This window comes from Aulonocara sp. 'chitande type north' Nkhata Bay, linkage group LG13 (assembly GCF_057382095.1).
Source record: "Aulonocara sp. 'chitande type north' Nkhata Bay isolate Kocher_YH1m ecotype deep benthic linkage group LG13, A_spYH_male_GT1.1, whole genome shotgun sequence".
Taxonomy (NCBI): domain Eukaryota; kingdom Metazoa; phylum Chordata; class Actinopteri; order Cichliformes; family Cichlidae; genus Aulonocara; species Aulonocara sp. 'chitande type north' Nkhata Bay.
In genome coordinates, this window is record NC_141356.1 from 28,873,327 (window position 1) to 28,900,613 (window position 27,287).

Here is a 27,287-nt window from a genome sequence, read left to right on the forward strand (position 1 = left end):
GTGCAATTACTTTTTCACATAGGGTCAAGTAGGTTTGGATAGCTTTTTTCCCCTTAATATATGAAATTGCCATTTAAAAATTCTTCTTGTGTTTACTTACGTTCTTTGTCTAACATTTAAATATATTTGATGATCTGAAACATGGAAGTATGAGAGATATGCAAACGACTTAAGAAATAACAATCCTTGATGATCATGATTTTATATATTTTAACTCAAATGAACTCAAACATCATGAATGGTATGAGCCCTCAAAGAGTTAAACTTAAACTTTAAGGAGCTTTTGCTTGCCTTTTTCTTATATAAAAATGTTTCTATTACAGGACATGCACTCAGAAAAGAATGGCAAATCTACTTTACTAAGTAACCGACTGTTTTCAATACCAGGCTGTGTTAAATATGTAACTTTGCCAGTTTTATAAAGCGAAGTTTTCTTCGAGCCTGTCCAGCTTCTCGTGTTCTCTAAGTGCGATGGTCGACAGTTTGATAAAAACAAACCGCTTGCTCTTAGTGAAAATTAACCATCCGGACACTGACAAAGCAGACACAACAAAAACAAACCATCCAGATGTGCTCTCTCTGTACAATCGGCTGCTAAGCTACCTGTAAACACAAGCCACGTGACAACGCCGCGCTGCCTGTCAGGGACTTTGCAGCATCGGGGCGAATGACGGCTGAGTTGGAGGAAGTTACTGGGAGCTGCTTTGCTAGTATGTAACCGTACATGAGTTGGCAACAGCATCGCGACAAGAGAGGTGGGAGTGCTATAAATATGTATATGTAAAAATAACTACTTGTAAATATTTGAGCTGCAAGCGTTGGAACAGATGCATGTGGGGGGTCATCAAGTAACGTCCGCTAGCTGCACTCAGGCTACAAACAAACTTGGCAGCTAGGGCCTGTGCTATAGCCGCCTAGCTAGCTCGCCGTCGTGCATATTTATCGTCGAGCTGTCTAACCATATGTTTGCACATTTTGTTTGGCGCTTTTGAAATTTTCGGGCGCGGCTGTTTATTGATACAAATGTGCTGCCTGTAAGGCTGAATGGGTTTCAAAAAGTGAGTTAGCTTGGGTGGTAACTTCCTCCGTAAGTTACCGTTAGCTTGCTAACATACGCGATTGTCATAAGCTGACATAAACGTTAGCATGTTAACTAGCTAACAACTCATTGGCAAAACCTGGCGTCAGGAACGCCGTGCTTCTCGTGGACAGAAAGATATTTTTGGCTGAACTTAAATAAAAGCGTCCAGAGATGCGCTTTAGTTTGCTAACATTCATGTAGCGTTATTGGTTTGCACACTGATTGTGGCCTTCTCCAGGCTGTGAAGTCGTGGTGTTGCTTGATGTGAAAATAGTAGCATTTACTATTGCAAGTCGGTGGTTTTAGACATGCTTTTCTTGTATTTACATTACTCACCCGATAAAAGTCTTTGAAAATGCACAGAAACAAAAATAGCAGTGGCTAAGGAGCGTTGGGTTAACGTATTAGGACTGCAGAGTAGCTGGATGAGGCTTCCCATATGTGGAGATTTAAGGTATATACCACTTTGCTCATCAGATACAACATGTATACACTGAACTGATGGCAAAGTCTTCAGAAAGTGCACCGATCGCTCGCTGTAACTTTGTTTTTTGTTTGTTATCAGTCACAAAGTTTTTGCTGTCCCTCGAAATCAGGGAATATTTTGTGTTTTTGTTGGGTTTGCTTAGTTTGTACTACACTTGTCCCCATAATTGGATGCATTCTGTGGTGCAGGGAGAAACATAAGACGTTGCTGTCTTTGAAAAACAAACAGAGAAACATATATTAACAGTTTATCAGTTGTCTGCTATTCCTGCATCTTTTCTGTGTTGTTTTTGGTGCAGGAAGGCAGCAGCATTCATGGATATTGTGGACACCTTTAACCATTTAATACCCAGTGACCAGTTGGATGACTCCCTGGTAATAGGTCAGAATTTGGAGTGTGAAGCCAGTAATGAGTTTGGGACAGGACTCAGGCTGGAAGATTCACTGAAGAACATGCTCAGTGACAAAGATCCCATGTTTGGATGTGCAAGCACTCAGTTCAGTCTGCTGGATAATGAAGACCCTGCTTTTCAGATTGCTGGCTCCACAAGTATGTTTGAAGGCACAAAAAAGTGGCCAAAATGTAGATAAATCAGTGTAGATTCAAACTTTGAGTGAAAGTTAACTAACAAATGCATGTGTGGCTGCCTGGGAAAAAAAAGTCATCCACACTTTACTTGAAAAGTTGATGGTGAAAGTTTTAAATATTAAGTTGTTAATGTATAACTCAATGTATAACTCTGATTCTTCACCTACAGACTATTTTATCTGTGCTGATTTTTGCTCAGTTAGACTTTAACTCTTCAGGTGCTTCAAAAAACAAACACTGTAGAGGGTCGTCTTGTACTGAGATATGCAGGGAACATTTTCACCGTGCTTCTTTGCTTGTCAGCACGTAAATATCAGCGTTAGGGTAACTGAAGGTAAATTAAAGTAGTGTTGTTTCAGTAATGATGGAGAAAAATACAAAAATTTTTTAAAGAAACAATATAAAAGGATTCAGTATTATTGTAAATGTAGCAGTGTTAGACTGCCATTGAATTTGGACTGCAGTTTTTACATTTTTTTCAAATTGTATATTTATTAAGGACATTACATTTATTTATTTTTGCTTTTGCAGGTCTCGATAGTGGTTCGGCACCCACAGGCCTCCCTGGTGAACCAGCTGTTTCAGAGAGTGCACAAGTTAAGCAACTTGATGTCAGGCAGAAGAAACGTTCACGCAGTTTAGAGAACGGTAAGTCGATGCAAGTTTATTTTCTTTCTCTTTCCACCCTGTGAGACTTTTAGGGATGTACACAACTAGATGTTTAAACATTGCTGCCCTTGCGATTTGGTTACATTTAGTATTTTTATTAATGTACAGTTGCAGTTACTGGTTCAAAGGTGTTACGACACCACAGGGCTCCAGTCCCAACAGACTGTTTTTCTCTTCTTCTCTCTCTGTTTTTTTTTTTGTAAACAAGCAAGGGGCAAAGCAAATAGATGACAGCCGTACTAACTAATGTGGAAAAAAAAGAAAAGGAATAAAAGAGCAGCAGTGTGTCAATTTATTTTTAGAATAAAAAGTAGAATACCAACCTAAGCCAGATGTAACCATATTCTTTAGCCAGATGTGGACAGACAGAACCAAATATATAAAGGATACCGGTGCTAGTACTGCTAAGGTTACCCTAGCTCTGCAAAATAATCTGATATTGTGTGTGTTTGCAAAACTATTCACACTGGAACATGTTGCACATTTCACTGGGGAAGGTCCTCTAAAATACACAGGAAGTATTTATTTGGCTAATGTAGAACTTTTTCCATTTAAAGTGCACTCAGTTAATGTTTTCTATGTTTTTTCCCCCCTGTCTTTTAGAGTAGTCGACTAGTTTAACCTTTATTTAACCAGGAAAATCCCATTGAGATTAAAACCTCTTTTTCAAGGGAGACCTGGCCAAGATAGCATAATAAGATAAGATAAGATAAGATAGAACTTTATTAATCCCTCGGGTGGGTTCCTCTGGGAAATTCAATTTCCAAAAAGCACAGCACCGACAGAAGTTACAGTTACAGTATATTATATATATATATATATATACACACACACACACACACACACACACACACACACACACACACACACACACACATATATAAATACAGAGACAAATATAAATAAAATATACGAAGGGGATAAATAGAATAAATAGGAATAAAAAATAAAAATACAAGTGAATTGCACATTTCAAGTATTGAGGTCTATTGCACCATTGACTATTTACAAAAAAGTATTGCACAAGGTATTGTACAGTGAGGTGAAGAGGCACTACAGCTTAGTTGTTCCCCTGAGTCACCAAGTCACCAATAGTCACCAAGAACATCAGCAGCTTTTAAGTTTTACTTTTGTTTATTTAAACAGAACACAGTGGTGACCAGGAGCCTAACACACCCACCAATACCATGACCCGAGGGCGGCCGGCAAGAAAACCAGCCAACAGGCTATGCAAGTCATTTCTTATTGAGAAAGGAGTCACAGGTCCTGATCTAAAGAGAGAATTAACTCTCGGAGGACGTGTCAACATTAATGAGATTGATGGTGGGGTCTGGCTGAATCCAACTGTTGTATTGAGACGACTGACAGTCACAATTGGAGGTTTCAAGATTGAATTGCTACCAGGACCCTCGTACACACAGGGTGTCGATGCAAACCAGTCTGCATGCTCGGACGATGGTTTTTCTTACGGTGGGGAAGTTGGTTTCACAGTTTTGCCAGATGAAGCAGCCAGTGTACAGAATCCCGCAGCAGAGAGTGTGGAAGAGATGGATGTAAGTCAGAAGAGCTCAGCTGATGATGCAAGTCATGGGCTGGGCCCATATGTAAATCCAAATGATGTACAGACGACAAACGGGACGTTAAATACTGGCACGAAAGAGGCAAAACTTGACAATCAGAGTGTTCCAGAGAAGCAAAAGCCAGTCAGTAAAGGAAATGATGTTATTAAACAGCCACAGAGCAAAGAGAACAACACAGCTACTGTTAGTAACAAGACAGATGGTAATGAAAAACAACTGAATGTGTCTAAAATGCTGCCAAAGCCTAAACAAGGACCGACATCAGTAAAGAATAAGGAATTCGTTTTACATAAAACAAGCAATACAATTAAGGAGCATAAAGTTACCCAAAATATGCCATCCAAAATCACGCCAAGAGGAGAGCTGCACAAAACTAAATCTGGAAAGGAAAAGCAAGATGTTGTACCTTTGAAAAGGCCTGCAGAAAACATTCAAAGTGAGCATGCTACTAAAGTACAAAAGCTACAGGGTGCAGTAGATGCTAAAGTGAAGCCAAAATTACCAAGTTCTCCTACTTCTGTGGGAAAGAAAATTCCATCATCTGGCAACCGCGTTGGTGATCAGCAGGGACCAGCCAAACGTAGTACGCCCCAAAACAGCTCAAAAAGTGAGACTCCTCCCCCGCACAGTCATCTAGGAAATTCTTTAAAAACACCTGAAGAAGGAGGGCAGGAAAAGTCCAAAATGAAAAAGCTAGAGAAGATTCTTCAGAGACAAAAGAGTAAAAATGCAAGAAGCATCTCTGTGGACGAGCCGCAGCTGTTTATTCCAGATAATGCGCCCGTTGTGAAGAAGGACGCTGTGGACGAGCAAGTCGCTAATAGTGAGACTGTGTGGGATGGAAACAACTGTTGTGGCCTCTGCAAAAAGCACCACAATAACATGTAAGTGTTGCTCCTTAACCTAAATATAAAATCAAGTTTAATCAGCTGTAAAAGAATTTCTGCCTCTGTCCGCATTCTGTTTCTGTCCCAGTGCTAAGCTGCAAACACGCCTCTAATAATCGTACTTCGGTTTTTTTGGTTGTTTTTTTTAGGTTTATGGTAGGTTGCGGTCGCTGTGATGACTGGTTCCATGGTGACTGTGTTGGTCTTGACCTGGCGAAAGTGCGAGAAATGGAGGAGGAGGACCAGATGTACGTGTGCTTGAAGTGCTGCGAGGAAGAAACCAAGAAGGTGGGGCCTGAGCCAGCGAGTGCACCCAAACCAGAAGCTCCAGCAAAGAGCGAGACACCCGACCAGAAGCTGCCTCCTAAACCTCGTCCTGGGTCCTCTCAACCCCTCACATCAGGGGGAGTCAGACCAGTAAAAAAGGTAAGCAGTATCTCTCAGTTAACTCTAACTCATAATAGAAATATTTATTTATATCTAATAGATTTAAACTATTCACACACAGCAAATATTTATATCTTTCCCCAGCTAATTTATCCACTGATACTAATCATAGCCACTGTTACCATTATGCAATGGTTTGTCTCTTTGATTTAACTTTGCCAGCACAAGAGGTGTGCACATGGGTGTGTAATCAACACAGTGCACTCACCATATTTTAGTATGATTTTACACACCAAAAGCTCACTTTTTTTTTTACTTTAGCTAAGGGGTATAATGTAAAGTGTGTTGTTGTTGTTGTCATATGTATGTTTTCAGCCTTATGATATATAAAATAAATGTAACGGGGACTTAATTCTTACAATAGGATGCAGAGAGAAGGCAGTCCACAGATGCCCGAGAAGCAACTCATAAAACAGGTAATTTTTCATTAGCTTTGAATGTATAATTAACTTTGTCCTGTTTTAATATCACATTGGGTTCAAGGCCAGGCTGCATTCACTGGGTGTGTAAACAAAATTAACTTAGGACCTTCACAGCACATGAGCAGTATATTAATGACAGTTAGTACAGTCCTTTGAGGTCTCATTTATATATGAGAGAGCTTAAAATTGCATCACCTTAAGTAATAGCATTACTTCTGTAGTTGACATCAGGGTATTTACTTATCAGTTTACTCTATTAAACATACAGCTACTAAAGTAGGAACATAATGCAGCACAAGTCAGTGAGCCTTTTAATACTAAAATACAACAGTCTTTTTTTTTTTTTTTTTTTTAATTTCAGACACACTCCCCCTCAGCATGGAAGATAACAGTTGCATAAATTTGTGTTTATAATCTGTGATTTAATAATTTTGTTCTCGGCTGCGTTTACGCGGACGAGTTGTATTACTCGTTCTCTTTAAAATGTGATCAAAGTTAGTCTGCCAGATTTCAGTCAGGCAGTGTTTTTGGACAGCTCTTAATTTACTCTGTTTGTGTTTTAGAAATGTGCTTTGGATGGTAATCTGCTCAGATGTTGTCAGATGTAATTACACGTTCTGGTTTGAGTTTTCACAGCAGGCTTTTAAAAAGTATTTATTTTTAATTGTTCGTATGAGAAAATACTCTACATGCCATCTTGGAAATAAGTCCATTTTGTAACATTTAACAAAATGATATTGTGTATTATAAAGTATAAACATGTCTGTGTCATATTGTACGTAGTTTTTGTTAATGTTAGGATTTCAGGATGTCCTTTTTTGGGATTAGTTTTTGTAAGCAAAGTCTGTGTGGAATAAATGTTTCTTTATGACGACAGATTTTTTCCCCACTCACTCAGTGGATTTTGTCACTCTGTCTTCACAGGTGTCTCAGTGAAACAAGAGTCAAAACATAAGGCTCCATCCTTGGCTTCAAAGAAACCCGTGTCTCTGGAGGCAATCAGGAGAAGTGTGCGTGATTCTCTGAAAGAAATCCTCGTACAGAGGTCAGTTTTTCAACACTTTCGAAAGATGTGTGGATGTTACATTTTTTAAAATCAGGGCACTTTATAATCGCCTATGTGCACTTTCTGCATTTCAGATTGAAGGACTCTGATTTGAACATCTCGGTGGAAAGGGCTTCCGAACTTGCAAAGAAGATAGAGCGAGAACTTTTTCACTTGTATAAAGACACTGACAACAAGTACAAGAACAAATACAGAAGCTTAATGTTTAACCTTAAAGATACTAAAAATAATGTAAGTATCATTTTATGTCAGGCATGGTCTAAATGTAATGTTTCCACTTTTACTATAAGAATAGTTTCATTTGCTTTGTCTTTATTGATCTTTTTAGATCCTTTGTAAGAGGGTTCTCAAAGGTGAAATTTCTCCTGCTAACTTAATTCGAATGAGTCCCGAGGAACTGGCCTCAAAAGAACTGGCTGCTTGGCGACAAAGAGAAAACCGACATGTAAGTAATGCTTGTCTTTTTTCCCCCAGTAGTATTGCATAAATTTACCAAACAAATTACAGTAGTTTACAGTTGTGATGTCCGATTTAAACTGAGTAAATATTATTAAGGTAATAGTTTAACAGTGTATTTTTAAAGATGGTTGTATTTTAGAATAGAAAAAAAACCAAATTAATTCTTTGCTTTACAGACTATTGAGATGATTGAAAAAGAGCAAAGGGAGGCAGAGAGACGGCCGATTACTAAGATCACACACAAAGGGGAAATTGAAATTGAAAGTCAAGAACCAGTAAAAGCACCGGAGCCTGTAGAGGTGAGGGTATCATTGTGCTGTTTATGCTTAACATGCATAGTAAGTGAAATGTGATGAGATGTGTATCCTTACATTAGTTACATCGCTTCATATACCATCATCAGTTCTGTTCATCTGTCTGATTACTTTGTGAAATGTGCTGCATTCATATCTTTGTGCCTCATGTAAAAAGCTCCTACAATTCTCCTCCCATGTAATCCATTTAAGCTGAATATAGCGACAGATTGCTTCTGTTTACATGCAACAGACTTAGTGACGTGTTTGCTTAAACTTATTTCCTATTTTTTTCCAGCTTGAACCTCCTCCCAGAGTGACTGAAGTCTCAGCAGAACCTCCAAAAACTCCAGAGAAGAAGGAAGAGAATGCTAACACAGCTAAAGACACTACAAGCCAACACAAGTCTCACTTATTTGACCTACACTGTAAAATCTGCACAGGTAAATGATAACATGAGAACAAAAAAAAGACTAGAGATTAACCTGTGTCTTTAATAAAACATTTCATTCAGTATTGTCACCATTGATCTCTGGTGTTATATTTTCTGAAGGTCGAATGGCACCCCCTGTTGAGGAGGCACCAACCAAAGTGGTTAAAGTTGCAACTACAGTGGTTAGGAGGCAGTCTACCAAAACAGAGGAGACAAAGGGCACCACGCCGCCCGCAATCGACGATGACCTGCACCTCACTGTCTTAGAGGAGAGCTTCCAAAATGCTCAGATAGGGTACGAAGCAGTTGTTTTAGACATTTTGTCTGGATCTGGATAATGTTTTCTTTCAGTGCTTAATTCATTTCTCCTTCATTGTCACAGGTCTGATCATGCAGCTGGAAGAGAGGAAGAAGCTACTTTCCTTTCCAACCTGAAGTGTCTGTGGCAAGGATTCATTCATATGCACGCTGTGGCAAAGTTGGTGACAAAAGCTTTTCCCGTCTCAGGTGTTTTGGACAACTTGACAGAGGTAAAGTTGACACATCAGACTGTACTTGGGTTTTAAACAGCTGTTGTAAACTATGGTTGACAATGAAAAGTGTTTCAGAAAAGAGACAAATTGAGGAAGATGAAAGACAATAAATACAAATATTCACGGTTCGTATGGGTGCTTGAAATCCTTGAGAATGCTTGAATTGTAATATTGTCTTTTCAAGGTTTGAAAAGTGCCCGATATTCAGATGTGGTGTTTAAAAGTGCTTGAAACTGTATTTCATTCAACACAAATAACTATCTAACCAAATAGTTTTCTTATCAGATAGAAAAATAAAATGAGTCGCAAAGTCTAAAAGCAAAATTTCTCTGCCTGGGCTGCCGAGCATCTTTGCATGTCAGTCTGTTTCAATTTGTTTTAATTTTTACATGGCCTTACTGAGGTGATGCTAAGTGAAACATGCATTCTTTTTTTTTTTTTGGTAATGTGCTGAAAAAGCTTGAAAACTGACCTTGAAAGTGCTTAAAAAGTGCTTGAATTTGACCCTGAAAAATGCGTATGAACCCTGAATATTAGTATTCTTTGACACAGTTGTTTAAGCAACAGCCAGGCAAGAGCCAGTTCTGATGAATGGCAGTGGGATAAAGATTGCTTTTAGCACAGATACAGGGAGAAAATGGCAGTCAGACATGAGTATTTATGTACTAAAAAACTAAAACAAAACATTGCAGAAATGTGCTGACACTTGTTGTTGTAGAACAGTTTATTAGGACACAAGTGATCAAATACTGCCAACTACTTTGTATCTCTAACACTCCATAAGGTGTGCTCTTTTTATTTATTCATTTAAAAACATGTTTTTTCTCCAATAGGACCTTCCAGATAGCATACAGGTTGGTGGGAGGATTAGTCCTCAGACGGTGTGGGACTACTTGGAGAAAATTCGGGCAACTGGAACAAAAGTAAGTTTCTCTTGTTTTCCGAGATTTGCTTATGATTTGACAGAAATAAATTGGCTTTAATTATTCCTGATATTGAGTAAGTCGAACTGAATACCACTCTTTAAAAGTTCTGATTTTTAACAGAGTTACAGATTTTACTGACACATGCTTTTTGTTTTATTAAAGGAAGTGTGCCTGATTCGCTTCTCCCCTGAGACAGAGGAAGATGAGATCTCTTATACTCTTTTGTATGCCTACTTCAGCAGTCGTAGGCGTTTTGGGGTGGTGTCCAATAATTTGAAACAAGTGAAGGACATGTACCTCATCCCTTTAGGTGCCACAGAAAAAGTTCCACATCAGCTTGTTCCCTTTGATGGGCCAGGTAACCGGAACACAATTATTTTTCTCTCATTAAATTAAAAAAAATCTTCTTTTTTTTTTAAATGTTCAAACTTAATCTTTTAATTTCTCAGGTTTAGAAAACAACCGTGGAAACCTCCTCCTTGGACTTATTATTCGCCAGAGACCGAAAAGGGATTTTCTTACTGTGGATGTGAACGAATCTGCAAGGATTATTCCTGAAATAAAACCTGTGGCCATTTCCACAAAAGAAACCAGGGCAAAAGAGGAGGATGAGAAATTTTTTCTCTCTTCCTTGACTAGTGCACTTCAAAAGGAGAAGGAAAAACCACTTAACACTACTGAAGATGTCGATGAGCCTATTGCACAGTCTTTTGAAGAAACATCTGCATCAGAGGAGACCAACAATCAGGAGCCTCAGAAACCCCTTCGCTTTCTTCCAGGTGTGCTAGTAGGCTGGGGTGGAGAATTACCACCTCTGCCTGATGTTGGGTTTAAACCCTCAAGTACAGCACAGGATGCCTTGAAGACTCAGCCTGCTCCAAAACCAGAGACATCAGTTGGGAGCTCAAAAAGTCCAACAGCTGCTGCCCCACGAGAGCGCTTTGTCATCAAGAAGAAAGAAGCTAAACCTGCTAAAACTGAACCGGAGCTATCAAGCCCATCTGATACATCAGCTGCTACCAACTCGCTGGAAAAGAAAGCTGCAGTAGGGAGCCAGGGTACATCTGTCTCACTCAAAGATAAGCCTCCAGATGTATCGACTGAAGACTTCCTGGCAGGCCTGTCAGCAGCTCCAAGCGGGACTGAAACTAGCAGTGCTACGTCGGCAAACAAAGGCGACACTGGCCTTTTGTCTGAAAGTGAAAAAGAAACAACTGAAGGGAATTCTTTGTTGCAGCCAAAATCCCAGTCTGCTGCAGATCACGCAAGTAGCTCAAAGCCTCCTTTAAGTGGAATATTGAAAAAATCTTCAGCATATTCCACTGTGAATGAAGATAAAACAATGGTGCCACAGAAGGATAAAGCCAGCCTCCCAGATCCTTCCAGCCCTAAACCTGTTCCTGTGTTGAGCAGCACTAGGAATGATCTAATCGTCCCATTTCACCAAGGATATTTACAGCTCTCTCAGGCCAAGCACAAAGCTGAAGAACAAAGTCAAACAGCCGTTCAGTCGTTTCCTTGTAAAAAGAATGAGCCTGGTGTAGCGCAGGCTGGTGCTGTATTGACTCAGACAGTGAATCCTCCTACGGTCCAAGGAACTCCAGCAGAGTGTCAAACAGGAGCCTCTCAGTCCCAGTATAACCCAGCAATGGCACCAGCTCTCCCAGTAAACAACAGCACAAGACCGTCCCCGTTGCAGCAGCAACAGCCTCAGGAATCTGGCAGCTATGATTCTCCATCTGCCCCTACTTCTAATACTGTACCCACCCCTCACATCCAGAACCAGAACCATAGCATGCAGTGGGCTCAAGACAGCACTTCACAGGCTCCCCCTGGACCTCAGTCACAGTACCCCGAGAGTTGCTCTGAACCATCTGGCCAACCCTCATCCGTGGACAAAGACTACAAGCGTTTAGAGGAGCGATACAGTGACCCGTGGGAGAGGCCGCGACACACAGAAGACAAAGACCACGGAAGGCACAGCTACCACAGGGACTCCTATCACGGTAAAAAGAGCAGGCACCACGAGCGGGAGAAAAAGCACGATCGCAGCTACGATGATAAGTACAAGGAGAGGGGCAGGCACCACGGACATTCGGATGACCGCTATGCTGAGAAGAGGAAAGAGAGGCATCACAGCGACGACTACAGCAGCCGTCACAAGGACAGGCACAGACATAGACGGGACTCTGATTACGAGAATGGACGGAGAAGTTCAAAAGACAGTTACTCATAGTTTTGTTCAGAGAGCGTTTGGGGCTCTCAGGAGGACTGTTCGGTTGTTGTTGGTCACACAGCTGGTACAAACCACTTTGGTTGGTGCTGGTGGAGTTGTTTTACGCACCAGTCTGCATCTGTATGCCGTGTCTTTCACTAAAGTTACGTTTTATGTTACTCAGCGTACAAGCCAAAATAATATAATTTCAATGGAATTATGATATTATGGATCAGTTCAGTTAAGACCAAGAGAAAAAAAAAAAAGTCAATATTGGAACATTTTTAACTTTTAAACTTTTTACTGTAAATATGTTGTTCATATTGAGCTGCTGTACTGATTGGTTTCGGTCTCAAGGCAACATAACAACAAACAAGTGGACTACTTGGATAATTTATGCTGAGTTCATTTGGCCTGAATGTAATAGAAGGTATTTAACTGAAAACAGCAGCTTGAGTTTGTTTTTTTTAACATTTCTTTTAAATTGCTTAAATATTTTATAAACCTGCTTTCTATTGAGAAAGCATGTACAATGTTGGCTTGTAATATACATTAGAGATGAAGTGTGCCTTTGCACTGTGTTATTGTACAGTTCGTAATAAAGCTGAACCTTTTTTTTATTAATTATTTAAAGAAATTCTTTGTCTAAAAAATGTATTAAAACCAACTAGGTCAGAGGTGTTAAAAATGAGGCCTGGGGGGGAGAATCGGCCCAGCAAAGACTCCGATCTGGCCCACTGGATGATTGGGAAAAGTGAAGGAGGGCATGTGTTTTTGAGTAAAGTGTATTTTTATAACTAAGTTTTACAGCTTTTCCTATTGATAAAGACCTCCCCCGTGGCCATTCTTGTTAAAGGAACGAAGTAATAAAGAAACAAATGATAGGAATGTGCCTCTTTTTCACCAATCTATAGAAATTTTGGTAAACTAATATTTTCTGTGAATTAACAAAAACATTGAGCTACCAGAATGGTTTCCATATTTTCATGTTAACATATAGAAAAAGTGAGACGTGCTGTTGAAATTGTACTTTTTATATTAAGATATCTCAGGGGTTTAATGTGTAGGTAAACATCTTTACTCTGACAGAAAGGAGAGATTCACTCATCTGGTCCCTTCAAAATCAAAGTGGTCTGTATGTGATGGAACTAGATGTTAGCATTGCGACCTTGCAGCAAGAAGGTCCTTGGTTTGAATCCATCATCTTGACGGGGAACCCCCATGTAGAGTTTGCATGTTCTCCCATTGTGTGAGTGGGTTCTCTCTGAGTACTTCAGCTTCCTCCCACAGTCCAAAGACATGCAGTTTGCGGGGTTAGTGCATCGATGTTTCTTTTTGTTAGCTCTTAAGCAAAAGAAAATGGATTAACAAGATGGGTAGATGGGTGTCATGTTAAGTTTTACCTTTTGTTTGGAAAGTGATGTAAATCAGAAAAGTCAGCCAAGGAATCAGAGTTTAATTTGTCCTTTAACACTTTAAATGTATATGTTTCATCAAACTGAATTTTAAGTGCAACTCAGAACTGGTATGTAAAGTGTTGAAGAAACAAGTAGTACAATTCAATTGCTTTAAAAAACAGGACTATATGCAGTCCTGTGAAAAACTAAGTGCACTCCACGATTCAGTACTTGGAGGACTACCGTTAGCGGCAGTCTTTAAGTAACTTTAAATAACTACTCTGTATGACTATCAGTATCTCACATCAGTATGAAAGAATTATGGCCCATCCTTTACAGCATTCCTTCATCTCTTTGAGTTTTGAGGGTATTTGTTTTTGCACAGCTCTTAAGTTTCCACCACAACATTTCAGTCAGGTTGAGGTGATTGATTCTGTTGTAGATTTGCTGCTGCACTTGGGATCATTGTCCTGTTGCATGACACAATTTTGGACAATCTTTAGTTAAGTGTACAGAGGAGTTCATGAACGACTCTGATTAGATGTCCAAGTCCCAGTCGTCACCCCTCCACCACTGTGCTTGACGGTTGGAGTCATCTGTGTTGATATGCTGTTTGGTTTTCAGCAAATGTGCTACTGTGCATTACAGCCAAAAATCTCCACCTTGGTCTGTATGAAGAACATGAAGACGGTAAAAGTGCACTTGGATTTTCACATGACTAAATACTAGAAAACACAATATCAACTACCTTAAAAGGTACATTTCCTACTGTTGTAAAGACCAGAACTTGCAGTTTCACTTACTCGTTTCCATCAAAGATATTAAAACCTTCACTTTTTTTAAGAAACAGCCCTTGCTTGGTATCTCCAAACAAACAGACATTTCTAAGATTCCCCGCAAAGCCATTTGAAAACATTCCCAAGGTCACAACTGATATGTTTCTGTACAGTTCAAACCCTCCAAAGTAAAACTGCCCCCCGTAGTTTAAGGCTACATATCGCTCAAATGGATCTACATTTTCAGAGAGGATCTCCTGGCTGTTCAGTAACACTTGAATAACAGTGCTATTTAGAGATATAGAGACATTGTGCCATTTGTTACAGCAGAGAGTGAGATTTCTGAAAACCAATGGGAAGGAAAGTCTTTCTCCAAGATTGACTGTTATTTTAAGATAGCCCCCTTCAAGTCCAACTGCAAGGTGGTCATCATCTTCGTGTTCAGCCTTTCCCATCCACATGATCAGACTGTCATTGGAGACTGTGAGAAAGCTGAAAGAAACCTGTGTGTATTTTAAGTTTCTTGTGTTGTATTTAGAGTCCCAGTATTTAACAAAAGAGTTTCCAACAAACTTCAGAGTGCCTGTAGACATTTCCTTGTCACAGTACCTCCCGGTCCACCCTAAGGGGCAAATGCAGTGATACGAGGTGACACTAGATGCCACGCATAAGGAACCATGTTTGCAGACGTTGTTTACACAGCTCACAGACTGGTTACACACAGAACCGGTCCATAATGGTGGACATACACAAGTGAACGAGTCACTACTTGTTGCCCTGCAGTGACCTCCATTCTGGCACACCTTGTACCCGCAGGCTGTCCCATCCCAGTCACCTATGTTGGCCCCACTTAAAGCTCCCCTCTCTGTTAACTCAAACTCTCGATCATTGAGTGTTATCTCTCGCAGGCCACCAGTGAAGCTCACAGGATCCCCTTCAGTTGCATCCGTGGAGACAAAGCTCAGAGTCGACACGCCTCCGACGAAGACGTCAGTAGCAACATCGAGTGTGGCCATGCCTTCAGTCACATTTTCTCTAACTTCCTTGTTATCCAGACTGAGGAAGCCTCGGTTACCAGTTCGGCCAGCCTTAACCGTGAGCCAGGTCCTGCCGCTTAAGTCCACTTGTTCAGAGGACTGCAGGATGTGGGTGCCGTCCCCAAGATTGTATCGCAGCTGGACAAACCCAGATGCCAGTGAGAGGCAGAAGAAGTCTCCTGTGGAAAAAACAATTTATGAGTAACTTGTTTGAAAAAAGTAATTTCTTCTACTTTTACCGTGGTAAAGATTAGTATTAATATTAGATGTGCACAGTACTGTCTTTTAACTAAGGGCATTATTATTGATTTTTTCAAAACTAAAAATTAGACACAGATGCAGTTAGGCCCACAATTTTTTGACCAGTGACTTTTTAAAATTTTATTTTTGTAGTATTTTTTTCTCTACACCGCAGTGTATTCTAAATTGAAATACAAAGGTTCAGCTTTAATTCAAAGGTGCCCTCTATTTTCAGAATTTCAGTTTTATTTTGAAAAGTAATTGGACAAAATTATTGTTCTGTGACAAATACATAAAAGATCTGGAGTTGATTCAAGATTTTGAAACTTTATTTGGTGGCTTTTCTTTGGAACTGAACAGAAGATCCCAAGAGATGTTAATGGAAGGAGAAGGAGAAATAAACCCACCAGAGAAACAGCAAAAGCTTGTGGCCAAATCAAATCTCAAATTCATCAAATTTTGATGTATTATTACTATATTACTAAAAGAGCAAATGCACTAAAGTGAATGGTTGAGAAAAATACCTTCACAATATCGAACCAAGTCGAGAACACTCTTGAGAAAGCAGGCTTAAAATGATCAAGATCTGCAATCAAGAGACGCCTTCACGAATCGAAATGCAGAGAATTTAGAACAAAGTGCAAACCAGTGAAAGCCAGAACTGGAAAGCCAGATAAGACTTTGCCAGAAAACATCTACAAGAGCCTGCACAGCCCCCCCAAAAATTCTTTGGGCAGATGAAACCAAGATTAACTTGTACCAACATGATAGGCAACAGAAAACCATGGAGAGGAAAAGGCGCACCTCATGATCTGAAGCACACCACATTATCTGTCAAACACGATGGCATGGGCACGTATGGCTGCGGGCGTCACTAGTGTTTATTAATGACGTGACTGCTGATAGAAGTAGCGGGATGAATTCTGGAGTGCACAAGGCTACGCTCTCTGCTCAGATTCAGTCAGATGCTGGAAACTGATCTGCTTCACAAATGGATAATGAGCCAAATCGCGCAGCAAAAGCAACCAAAGAGTTTCTGAAGCCAAAGAAATGGAATATTCTTCACCTGATCTCAGTCCAATAAAGCATGCTTTTCAGTTACTGCAGACAAAAATGAAGGCAGAGAGACTTCAATAACATTGTCAATGATTTAAAGTCACCTGTGGTGCTGTACAATGATGAAATTAGATGAAAAAACCTATAGACCTAACTGTATATAAAAAATAAAGGATGCATTCTCTTTGTGTCTCAATATTTCAAGGCCCTCTCACAGGTGAATATGTCTGTGGGTTGTAAGTGGTTGAACTAAAGACATATTTATTTTATTCTCTCCCAACTTGTCAGAGCAGCATGGATTGATTGCCATAAATAAACTCATTGATGAATTTAAAAATACCATTTATGTCATGATTAATAACTCCAATATTTAGATAAAAAGTTTCACTTTGACCTAAGTTGGCCTGAATTTTGTTGTCAATCATATGACACTCAGCAGAATACTGATATACACAGTCGACAACGAGAGGATTTGACATTATAATTTAAGAAATAGGACCAAAGCACCGTGTTCTACATTTTTAATGTCAGGCTTAAGGAAAACAAATAAGAATGTGTAATAAGTATACTTAACACTGAAATTATATTCACCATATTTAAATTTGAATGCTAATTTTATTGGGCATGAACTACTAGCTACACATAGCAATTGGTATGTGTAATGAGTGCTGTGGAGGCAGGGCATAGAGGGGTAAAAGAGCAAATGGCCTAATATGTTACAGCAATCATATTAATTAACACAGTGTTAATAAAAGCAAAGCTTCCCTAAATATTAATTGTCCTCACCAGCTCTGGCACTGAGATGTTGCGCAATGTAGACGAGGATGCCATCAGGTGATAACGGCTGGAACTGCACTTGCAAATCAGTCCTGTGTCTTATACTCATAGGTGGGAATGACATCCAGGAGGAGAGGTTAGCACTGAAGAATGGATCACTGATGGTCACAGCTGAACAGAAAAAAACAATTTAGCAGTTAAAGAATTTAATAGCAAAGGCCTTATTTAAAAATATGAATTTAATAAAAATATAACAGATGCAGGTGAGGGTCACAGCTTCAGTGAGGCAACCTTTCTCACAGTAGACTCCTGCTGTTCCCAGGGGGCACTGGCAGGTATATCCATTCGGCAGAGGGATGCAGGTGGAGCCGTGGGCGCACAAAGGAGGGGGGCTGTGCTCGACATCACACACTGACACGGTCTCGGAACAGAGCGCTCCCTTCCATCCAAATGGGCACTGGCAACTGCAGACGGGCACAGTCAAACACTGTGTTAAAGCTTGTGAACACCGTCTTCCCCTTCTGCAGCATTCACACAGCGAAACCGGTTTTCTGTTTGTTACTAAAGCATAGTCACAATGCATATGGAAATATACATAAAGCACAGCGTTGTTTACTGTATTGTGCTAATTAATAACACCTACATGCGTTATTCATGAGGAGACTCATTAGAAACAATTGGAAAATGAGCCCACGTAGAGTTTAATTTGCACTTACTACACAGATGAGCCGGAATCCACGCACGTCCCGCCGTTCCTGCACTTAACGTGAACGCAAGGGGTGACGCCACACTGACCCACGCTGCGCCCAAAGGCTGGATGACCCGCAGGTTGTCCCAGCGCTTGGAACTTTCCGTCTCTCCTTGTGCGAAAGTGCACATCAAAAATGCACCCTTTGAAAAGAACAAACGCATCGTGAGATAACCTGCGCACAAGTCAGAGGTGCATTTCATTTCATCTTCAGTTTCCTTCTCCGGTCTTTCCCTAATAGGAAATTATAAGATGAAACGCAACACGCTTTACTGTCTTTGTACGGAGATCAAAAGGTATGCATACTAAAATCTGCCCAACACAAACGAAAACACGTCTGACAATGTGTGCACGGTTTGAAATGAGTTTCTTTGATGGGTGTTTATTTCATCATGTGAAGGTTTCACGCTGGGAGACATACACTTAAACCCACAAAACTTTATTAGATGTTAACTCTCAGATTGCAGTTCGTCTAGTTCGCATCCAAGATGCCCGAGTTGGAAGGACTCGAGTCCAATGTTTTCCCACCATGAAATCACGCCATCACGCCTCTCTCTCTCGTCATATTTGCTTATTGGTTTCATAATTCAGTTTTATCAAGACAATATTTGTTTTGGCCTGCACCTGCAAAGCACAAGGCCTTCTATAAATATAAGGCCTGAACACAGCCCTCGTAGTCATCTGCACATGCAGACTCCCTTCTCTCTGCTGCATTAGTCACTGGCATAAACAGGATGCAGGGGAAATGTCATGCTCATTCATGAATATTCATGGCATGATGCTGTCTGCTTGGCAGACTCGAGTGATGGTTGTGGTGCCGCAAACACAGACCATCAAAAAGCGAAGCAGATTCATAAGGAAGATTATGCGAGATAATTATTTTTGTTTCAGCTGTGCGCGCATCGCTTCTTGTAAAAGAACCTCGAAAGCTGAGGTCTGAAGTCGAGCGAGCCTTCCCGTGTGTGCGGCAAAGTTCTTTTTTCGGGAATCATTTGATTTACAAAACCGGAAAATGATTTTAAAACAACATTTTCTAATGTCCCTGATCTTTGCAAGTCCAAGAATGAAAGGTAATTAAGCTCAAAATCTTTTAGGAAATCTAATAAAAAACATTTCAGCATCAAAGCGGTATGAAATCAGAGTTTTCAAACGCCAGGCTCGATAAACATCCCCATTTCTGTATATTTGATCAACAGCTTAAAATGACTGATTTTTTATTTATTTTTTTACCCACACAGCCTCTTCTTCCTTCTTTCCACAGGGGAGTGTGGATCTTTTGATAACTGGGAGTGAAGTGCATTATCAGTGTGTTCACTGCCAGCCATCATGATTAGGGCTCGATGAAGGTCACACAGATCTGATTAGGCTCTCATGAGTTCTCATTACATCCTGAGTAGAAAGGTTATGGTTCCACCAGTGTTGCCTGTCTCCGGTAGTGCTTGCCATTACAGGGAACTGTGATAGCCTAATACCGCATGGGCAAACTGATGCTTTATCGCAGCTGATTTGATTTTTGAAGGCTTATTTGCAGAGTAGAAAAATGAATCAGATGATGATGAATAGGCAAACACAAAAAATCGCTCAAGTCCTTAAAAATAAAAAGCTTTTGTTCACCCCAAATGGATCTGCTATGATATTTTATAATAACAAGGTTCACTGCTGTAGTGCAGAGACTGCTGAATATGGTTGTGATGATATTCATAGCTGTTGTCATCGTTATGGTCATGGCAATTTTGCGTCACAGCTCTGCACATTAGCAGGCAATATGAATGCTCTGCAAAAAGCATTCCTACATGAGGTCACCTGAGAGAAAGCATAAATGATGTTGATGATGACAAAGATTATTTGGATAGCACCCTTGTTCAAGTGACTTATCAGCAGAGGAATGGATTTACACACAACACACTGTATTGGGTGCAAAGCAATTACAGGGCGCAGATACAATCAACCTCAAAGCTTTGTTCCGGCCTCATACACAGTCTGAGCCTGTAACTCCCTTTTCATTACACACCTTCCCCTCTGCTTACAAAAAGACAGAGATCCTGGGAGAAACTCCAAGCCACAGTGCTCTTATTCCAGATAGCAACGCTGCGTTCTAATAAAGCCGTAGCAGTCTTACCCTGAAAGCCATGACGGAACCTGGAGCCAAGTGGCAGTAGTTCAGGGGTGTACTCATTATATCCACCTACAAAGAGCTGGTTGAAAACATTGAGGCCCACCAGAGGTCCTGGAGACAATCCTGTCCTGTTACGTTGGCCGTCAACCTGAAACACACGTAGTAGAAATGTCAATATTCAAGATGGCTCACTGTCAGTGAGGGAGCACACTTTCTATAATAATCTGCTAACTCTGCAATAAAAATCTGTGACCTGGGATTCGTAACTGACTGATTCAGCGTATGTCTACTTATTAGGGAGCAGCTACTATACATCCCTGAAACCGCCTCCTTTGAGGCAAGTCGCCAGGGATCTCAGCCCTCGCTGTCTCGATAGTATCTATCCTGCAGCATGCGGATTTTCCCAAAGCATTCAGATAGGTGCAAAAATATATATAAAAATCACTCTTACCCTGATCATTGGACTAAAATTATCTGTCGGTACAAAAAAACCTGATGTTTTTCACGTCTGTATGGCAACATTTATCAGCCCTCACTATGAAAACAAGGCAAGATAAAAACTTACGTGCACAGTAAAAACAGGGCTCACTGAGTGGTTTATCACAGTTACTGTAAATCCCTTCTTCCAGTAAATCTATTATACATTCAATCCCTCAGTTAATCTTTGCATCCACTTTTAATACTCTTTGCATTATCTATTCAGATGTTCGAGAAACCTAATGTGTACAAACGGCAGATAAAGATAAGTCTGATCTACAAAATTAAAAATGAATGAAATAGAATTGACTTTAGCAGAGTCCCATTAAGCGATTTATTTTTCTAATTTCTTAATTGGAAGGACCAAAAGACCGAATGAAGCAATCAGTATTTCAAAAGAAAAATATTTAGAACTTTGTGTATCTTGGTGTTGTTTTGATTCTTTAAATATCTTGTGAGCTCCTCAAACTTACCCTGGGACTAAATGATCATGTGCCTCTAGGCTGGGACGCTCTATTTTATTGAAATGGTTACATGATTTAATTTGAATGTCTCTATACAGTAAGCACACTAGACATATACAGTTACCAAAAGGGACACAGTCATCTTCAAATCACCTTCAGCCATCCTGTTTTCTTAGACCTTCCAAACGTGACGGTGTGGATGTTGATCTGATGGTTCAGTCGATCACTAACGATGGTTGCTATCCCCGATCCGAGGTTGAATCTGTGTACAAGTCTTCCGCTTTTTAATCCCAAAACAAGGAAGTCGTCCCCATCATTGCCTACAAAATATGAAGAAAGTTACCCTCCAACACAGTACACTCAAAATACACAGGCAAAATAAAGTGCTCCACTTTCATTAATACATTTACATACTTTGACTAAACACAATGGTTTTCCTAAATGGATAATTTTATCTTAATAGAGCGAGAACTGAAGAACAGCTATTCCATGACCTCCAAACAAAAGAGTCCAGCTGCTGTGGAGTCATAAAGTAGTTTTCTATTGAGGTGGGACGATGTGTAAAGGCTTTGTTGTCTGTGAAGCTCTTTCAGTACAACTTGTGAGTGATGATCTGTTGTCTGTGTGAGACCTATAATGGATTAGCTGAACGTTTGAGTTGTATGATAAGGAGGATGTTGCAGAAAGTTAGCCAATCTATCTCTGATTGATCTATATTCAAGTCAGATGTCTGGAAAGTAATTCTTGGAGTCAAAATGAACACAGTTTCAGTAAACATAAAAGGATGAAGTTGTGGAAGTCTTGAAAATAATTTTTTTTTAGTGGTCTCATTCCACTGTTTGTCCTGGCGATTAGATTTATAGGGTAAGTTAAAAGTTTTTCTAAGAGGGTCTCGGTTCATGAGAGAACTGCAAATAAAAAGATGCTCCGGGCTTTTTTACGTCTCTCAATGCAGCGAAATTCGTCATTGATTTTAAACGTAAGGTTATGACAGATAGTTGCACGAGAAGACGGAGATAGTCTGAGGTCAAGTGTGTCGTTTCTGCTTTCCACCAGGCAGTGAGGATGATATTTATGGTGAGAAATTTAAAGTAGCTGTGGGTCTTAACTGATTTATCTATGAATAAAATATGTCGAATGATTTTTAAAAAGAGTATTTTCAATATGAAGTCCGGCAGAGCTGGAGTAGTTTCTCCAGTGTTGACTATAATGAACAACAGGCCCAGCGGTGCAGTAATAGGGATCATTGCAAACGTTATATTTTCAGGAAAATTTAAACTTTGATGTTGGAAATGATATAAAAGACAGATGAGTTTAATCAAGCCAACCAGATCTTGTTTAATGATATTTAGTAGTAAGTTTGAAAATATAAACCGGGCTTGTTAAAACTTGGATTTTGAGATTTTTAATGGACTTTAATGGCTGTGTGAAAGAAGCACGGCCAAAGCTGTTAATCAGATAGTGGACTGACAAAGGATGATACATTTGTTATATCCAATATTGCTTTCATCTTTCATTCTGTTTAATGGCTCAGGGAAGCAGTTCTACAAAAAAAAAAGCAAACTTATTTAATACTACTCCTTATATAAAATGATCTAGACGGCCATTTGTTGGTGGTTACAGATGCAGATGTGTATTCATAAGATATGAAAAAGGATGGCCTGGCTTTTCAAATACTCTCGTTTAACATTTTGTTAAAATTTCATATGCCAAGTCAATTAATCAACGCAGCTTAGGTCGACTTCAACTTTGGTATGATCTCTCAGAGAATTTAGGGACACAGGCAAACACATTTTTAATGATTGCAGTACCCCTATTCTTCATTGACACAGTTGATTTGTTCTTCCTCAAAATGGCAGCAAGTTTTTGACAAGTGGGGAAATGTTTGGAGACGTATGCATATAAATTTACTTCTAACTGCCTGGTGACAAACGAAGTGCTCAAGCTGCAGACATGAAACCTGCTGCCGAAGGTTCTGGAAGAAGAAGTAAGAAGGGCAGGAGAAGATGATGGTGTTTGATGGCTACGCAGTTTTACTGCTTGGCCTCAAAAATATATTGCACCTTTGAATTTGTAACATTTCAAGAATGCTCTTCAGTTGTTTGAGTCTTTCATCATTCATATTACTCTTATTTTTTGTGCCTCCACCTTGATGGCTCTTAAAAGAAACAAGTGCACAAGACCCATGATCTAGTGTTTCTATTTCATTACCATCATTATTTTTTTATTATTACTTTAATGAAATATGCTGAGAACAAAGGCATAGCTTCCAAATCTGGCTCCACAGAAAGGAGACCCTGCTGACCCCAAAACAGTGCACATTTACACCTAATAGTCCATCTAATTTAATTAGCTGTTTAATTATTTTAAGAAGCTCGGTTCACGTGTTGATTTTAGCCGAGGAATGCTTCTTTTGAAAGTAAAAAACAACAAGCGTTTAGAAATCAACAAAGTGTTGAACTCATTAATTCCTGAAAATCTCATAAGAAAGAAAAATCCTTAGGGAACGGAGGATCTCAAAGACTTGTGGAACTCCATTAGACAGCCATTATCATACACAGCAGGTGACACTAAATTGCACTAGTGTTTCTTTCAAAATCCTCAAATCAGTTTGGAAACTAAAACCAACAAAGCAAACTTCTCAAATTGTTTTTTCACTGGAGCTCATAGATAATGTAAACTGCTATCCAAGTGTCAGGATTGTGCTCACCTTGTCCTTTACGTCCAGCAAACAGCATAAGGTTGTCTTTGACGGCAGAGGAACTGTCTGCAAGCGTAAACTTCAGCTTGAATTCGTAGAAGAAACTGAGGCTCGGGATGGAGGAATAAGCCACGAAGGAGGTGTAACCAAACTCATCACTTCCACTGAATCTGGGACGAGTGATATTGACGGCTGCAAATCAAACACATTCAGAACACGCTCGAAAGCTCACATTTGTACTGTACATGCTTATGGATTAGCTGCTGCAGGCTCTGCGGTGCATGTGTGTTCATTTTGTTCAAAGTAAGAAGTCTGATTCATCATTCACCTCAGAGCCTACCAAAAGATGGCACTATTGCCACACAATACAGACCAGGAGTTGGTGAAACGTTTCCTCATCCGTTGCTCAAGCATGATGACCTGTTTTCAAATACTACCACCTTTTCTCATCCTATTCTGTTTAGGAAGGATTCTGCCAAGCAAGCTTAGCATCGTACCCTTTGTTCACAAGGGTATTGCAATAACCCCAACGATAATCAATAACAGTCTCAAGTTTACTTATTCTGAACGCATCGTTGATTCAGTAATGATCCTGCTTGTACTCCATTTCAGCATACCCATCCACTTGATTTTACACAGGGGATTCAATGTGAATTTGCCCATGCTTATTGAAAACTACATGCCGCTACGTGGTTGTTGTTGCAGTGTGGATTCAAACACAAAACTGCTCTTCTTCACTCAAACACCTTGCATATTCTTCTTCAGCCCCAGGAGATGGCTTAGAGGGCTTCAGAGCACCCCTCCGCGACTGCCCTCAGCTCTGTTTGGCTGCTAAATTATTAATAAACCCGCAAATGCTTCTGTTATCATCTCCAGTCTGCTAGAGCTGGTTGTGTTTGTCTATTGCTTCTTGTAGTGTAGTGGCCACCATGTTATAGAGCCAACACCTATTTTTAAACTGTGCTGTTGTTGATTTGATATTAAACATGATGCTTTTCCCCTATAATAACAACTAAACTCTCTTTTTCTTTCCACATCGGCACCCTTAAAATATATATGTTTTAAATGAACTGCTGTGTTTCTATGTGAAATAGTTTATCCCTGTAAATACATAATTTGACCAAAATTTATCATGAAAATGTATTTCCATACTTTGACTGACTTAACATTTGTGCCATTGCTTATGAAAATTGTTCTTTGTGTAAGTGGTGAATATTTCATGATGTTGTATATCTTTAATTAAACAGCTCCTTTTTAATTACTGAGCATCTTATCTTTCGAGACTAAAAGTTCCTTACTGTATAGATCTAATGCACCAAAGTTTCTTTTATTTTGCATATGTTGTTAATTTTGTGTCATCCAAGAGACATAAAACAGAGCTAATTTAAAGAACGCCACATATTTGATATGTTATGAAGGTCCAGAGCCTAGATCTCAGCATTATTAAAGCAGTGTGCAATCACCTTAAATTAGATGAAACAAAAAGGCATCCAACACCCAGAGAAGAGCTCTGATTGGTCTTCACGAAGCCTGGGGGATTATTCCTGAAGACTACTTAAAAAATGACAAGAAAGCTTCTCTAAGAGAGCTCAGGTTGTGTTAGAAGAACAGTGGACATAACTTCCCATTTTCATAGCAAAATATAAAGAAATAAGAGCTGGTTGTTAGAGACCTTTGCACATTACTGTACATCTTATGTTTTCCTGTTACTCATTAATTTCACTAAGCAGTTACTACTACATTAATAGTATATTGGCATACAGTTCCCATTTATAGTTTCCTTTAGCTAACTCTTGTACCTACTGTTGAGTGGAACTGGTGGTTATGGAACATATTATTAACAAAGAAGCTTATGGACTGCCTTCACGAAGTGCATCCATCTGTGGATTATAACACCACATCCTGTCGAATAATATTACATAGCATTTCAACTTTGCTGTGTGTTTGTGTAATACTGTGCACAGGAGCTGCAGAGGAAAAACAGAGTGACGTGCAGCTCTGGATCGTGAAATGAATTCAGACATAAAACTGCATGTATACAGTATGCAGCTCAGCTGAAAAAAAAATATTGATAAATAAATGCTGGGCAAACAACACCTTCTCAGTTTCTATAGAATGAAAGGCTTAGAAAAACTTACACCACTGCTAAACTAAATTGCTAATCGACAATAATGTTGCACTTTGTTCAAAGAGTGAAGCTCTTTAAGATTGATTATATGCAAATGCAAAAAAGACATTAAAATAACTCGTGAAGGTTAAACAAAGTTGTTGAACTCTGCAACATGTAAAGTCTTAGAACTTTTTGAATTTATTTGGCCTTATTTGATTCATTAAGACTTGCATGGCAGGTGAAGAATTTATAATTGTCAGCTGATGACTGCTAGAGCTGATGGTAGCACTCAAAAACCATGAGCTCCTCTAAGCAAGTACTGAGATCTGAAAATGAAGCTAATTGATGCCTACAAAGGAGGGAAAGGCTATAAAAAGATATCACGGCGCTTCAAGCTTGCAATTTCTACTCTATGAAATGTCATTAAGAAGTGGCAGAGGATGGAAGATGTGGAAGTCAAGACAAGATTTGGAAGAGCAAGAAAACTTTCTGATAAAGTTGTGCAATTTGCTATGCTGAAAGACAAAGCAGATCCATGGGATGGGTTAGCTGATGGCGTGCAGTGTGTTGATAAACAGGGTATGCATGGAACAACCTTACCTGTGTCACCATCCCAAAAAGTATTCAACTAAGGTTTGCTGGAAACTGTCAAAAGCTAAAGTTAAAACCTGGCTCCTAAAACCATATAATACCAATAGTATTGTATGGTTGAAGAAAACTGAACCCAATTTGATAAGACGTCGCACTGGAAATGCACTGCTTTAGGGTTGTGTGGCACCCAAATTTTAAATGGATAGAAAAAAATCATTTCAAGTATTGCATGAAAGCAAAAAAAAAGAGAAAAAAACAACAACTTAAAAAACCCCCCAAAAACCTGACAACAGGATAATGATCCCCCAAAAGGCTGATAATCCAAGCTGAAATAAGAAACACGGACTAAATCTGAAAGGTCCATGACCTGCACATGCCCTGAACATCTGTAGTCAGAGCTGCGTGTGCAAAAAAAACCCCAGGAAGTGTCCGTGAACTAGAAGTGAACTTCCAGAAAGAGTCAAGAAGACGAAAGTAACACTAAAATTTCATGAAATCGTTTTTTCCCCCTTTTTTGGCACAGTTCAAACATAACAAAATATGTCATTTCACCAATTTGACACATAAAATTATAAAGATGAAACAGCATTTAGCTGTATAATTACCAGACAAGACTAGTGTAAGACACACACTATAGCTAAGTGTGGAGTAAAATATATAAATCTGTATCTGTAAGAACATGTGCTATACTGACAGTATCATATACTGAAA

The 27,287-nt window shown here is 39.5% G+C and overlaps 2 protein-coding genes across 5 annotated transcripts in view; one reads left to right on the top strand and one right to left on the bottom strand.

Moving 5' to 3' along the window:
- The first annotated feature begins 621 nt into the window (after positions 1-621).
- phf3 (PHD finger protein 3) lies at positions 622-12,723 on the top strand. 3 transcript variants are annotated; one of them, XM_086259754.1, is made up of 16 exons: positions 622-755; positions 1,867-2,117; positions 2,688-2,804; positions 3,972-5,289; positions 5,442-5,718; positions 6,104-6,155; positions 7,086-7,206; positions 7,302-7,458; positions 7,556-7,672; positions 7,863-7,985; positions 8,278-8,422; positions 8,533-8,707; positions 8,795-8,942; positions 9,779-9,868; positions 10,034-10,229; positions 10,321-12,723. In XM_086259754.1, the coding sequence occupies exons 2-16, from the start codon at positions 1,883-1,885 to the stop codon at positions 12,105-12,107; spliced, it is 5,058 nt and encodes a 1,685-aa protein (XP_086115880.1). In that variant the 5' UTR covers positions 622-755; positions 1,867-1,882; the 3' UTR covers positions 12,108-12,723. The 3 variants fall into 3 exon arrangements, with proteins under 3 accessions (XP_086115880.1, XP_086115881.1, XP_086115879.1); XM_086259753.1 differs by lacking the exon at positions 622-755 and adding an exon at positions 809-1,535; XM_086259755.1 differs by lacking the exon at positions 1,867-2,117 and having other exon boundaries at positions 637-755.
- Positions 12,181-27,287, bottom strand: part of eys (EGF-like photoreceptor maintenance factor) — a 196,468-nt gene continuing 181,361 nt past the window's right edge. For both annotated transcript variants that reach the window (XM_086259752.1, XM_086259751.1), the window contains 7 exons: positions 23,885-24,067; positions 21,328-21,494; positions 20,237-20,381; positions 18,086-18,260; positions 17,661-17,833; positions 17,379-17,540; positions 12,181-15,475 (listed from right to left, as the gene is read on the bottom strand). In XM_086259752.1, the coding sequence (XP_086115878.1) occupies positions 14,283-15,475; positions 17,379-17,540; positions 17,661-17,833; positions 18,086-18,260; positions 20,237-20,381; positions 21,328-21,494; positions 23,885-24,067 (2,198 nt within the window). In that variant the 3' untranslated portion in view covers positions 12,181-14,282. The remainder of the gene's footprint in view (positions 15,476-17,378; positions 17,541-17,660; positions 17,834-18,085; positions 18,261-20,236; positions 20,382-21,327; positions 21,495-23,884; positions 24,068-27,287) is intronic.

Bases quoted from the DNA above. Each gene is read 5' to 3' on its own strand.
- phf3 (XM_086259753.1), top strand. From the start codon at position 1,507: ATGAGGCTTCCCATATGTGGAGATTTAAG. The intron at 7,459-7,555 runs GTAAGTATCATT...TGATCTTTTTAG, and splicing joins TTAAAGATACTAAAAATAAT to ATCCTTTGTAAGAGGGTTCT. The intron at 8,423-8,532 runs GTAAATGATAAC...TATTTTCTGAAG, and splicing joins ACACTGTAAAATCTGCACAG to GTCGAATGGCACCCCCTGTT.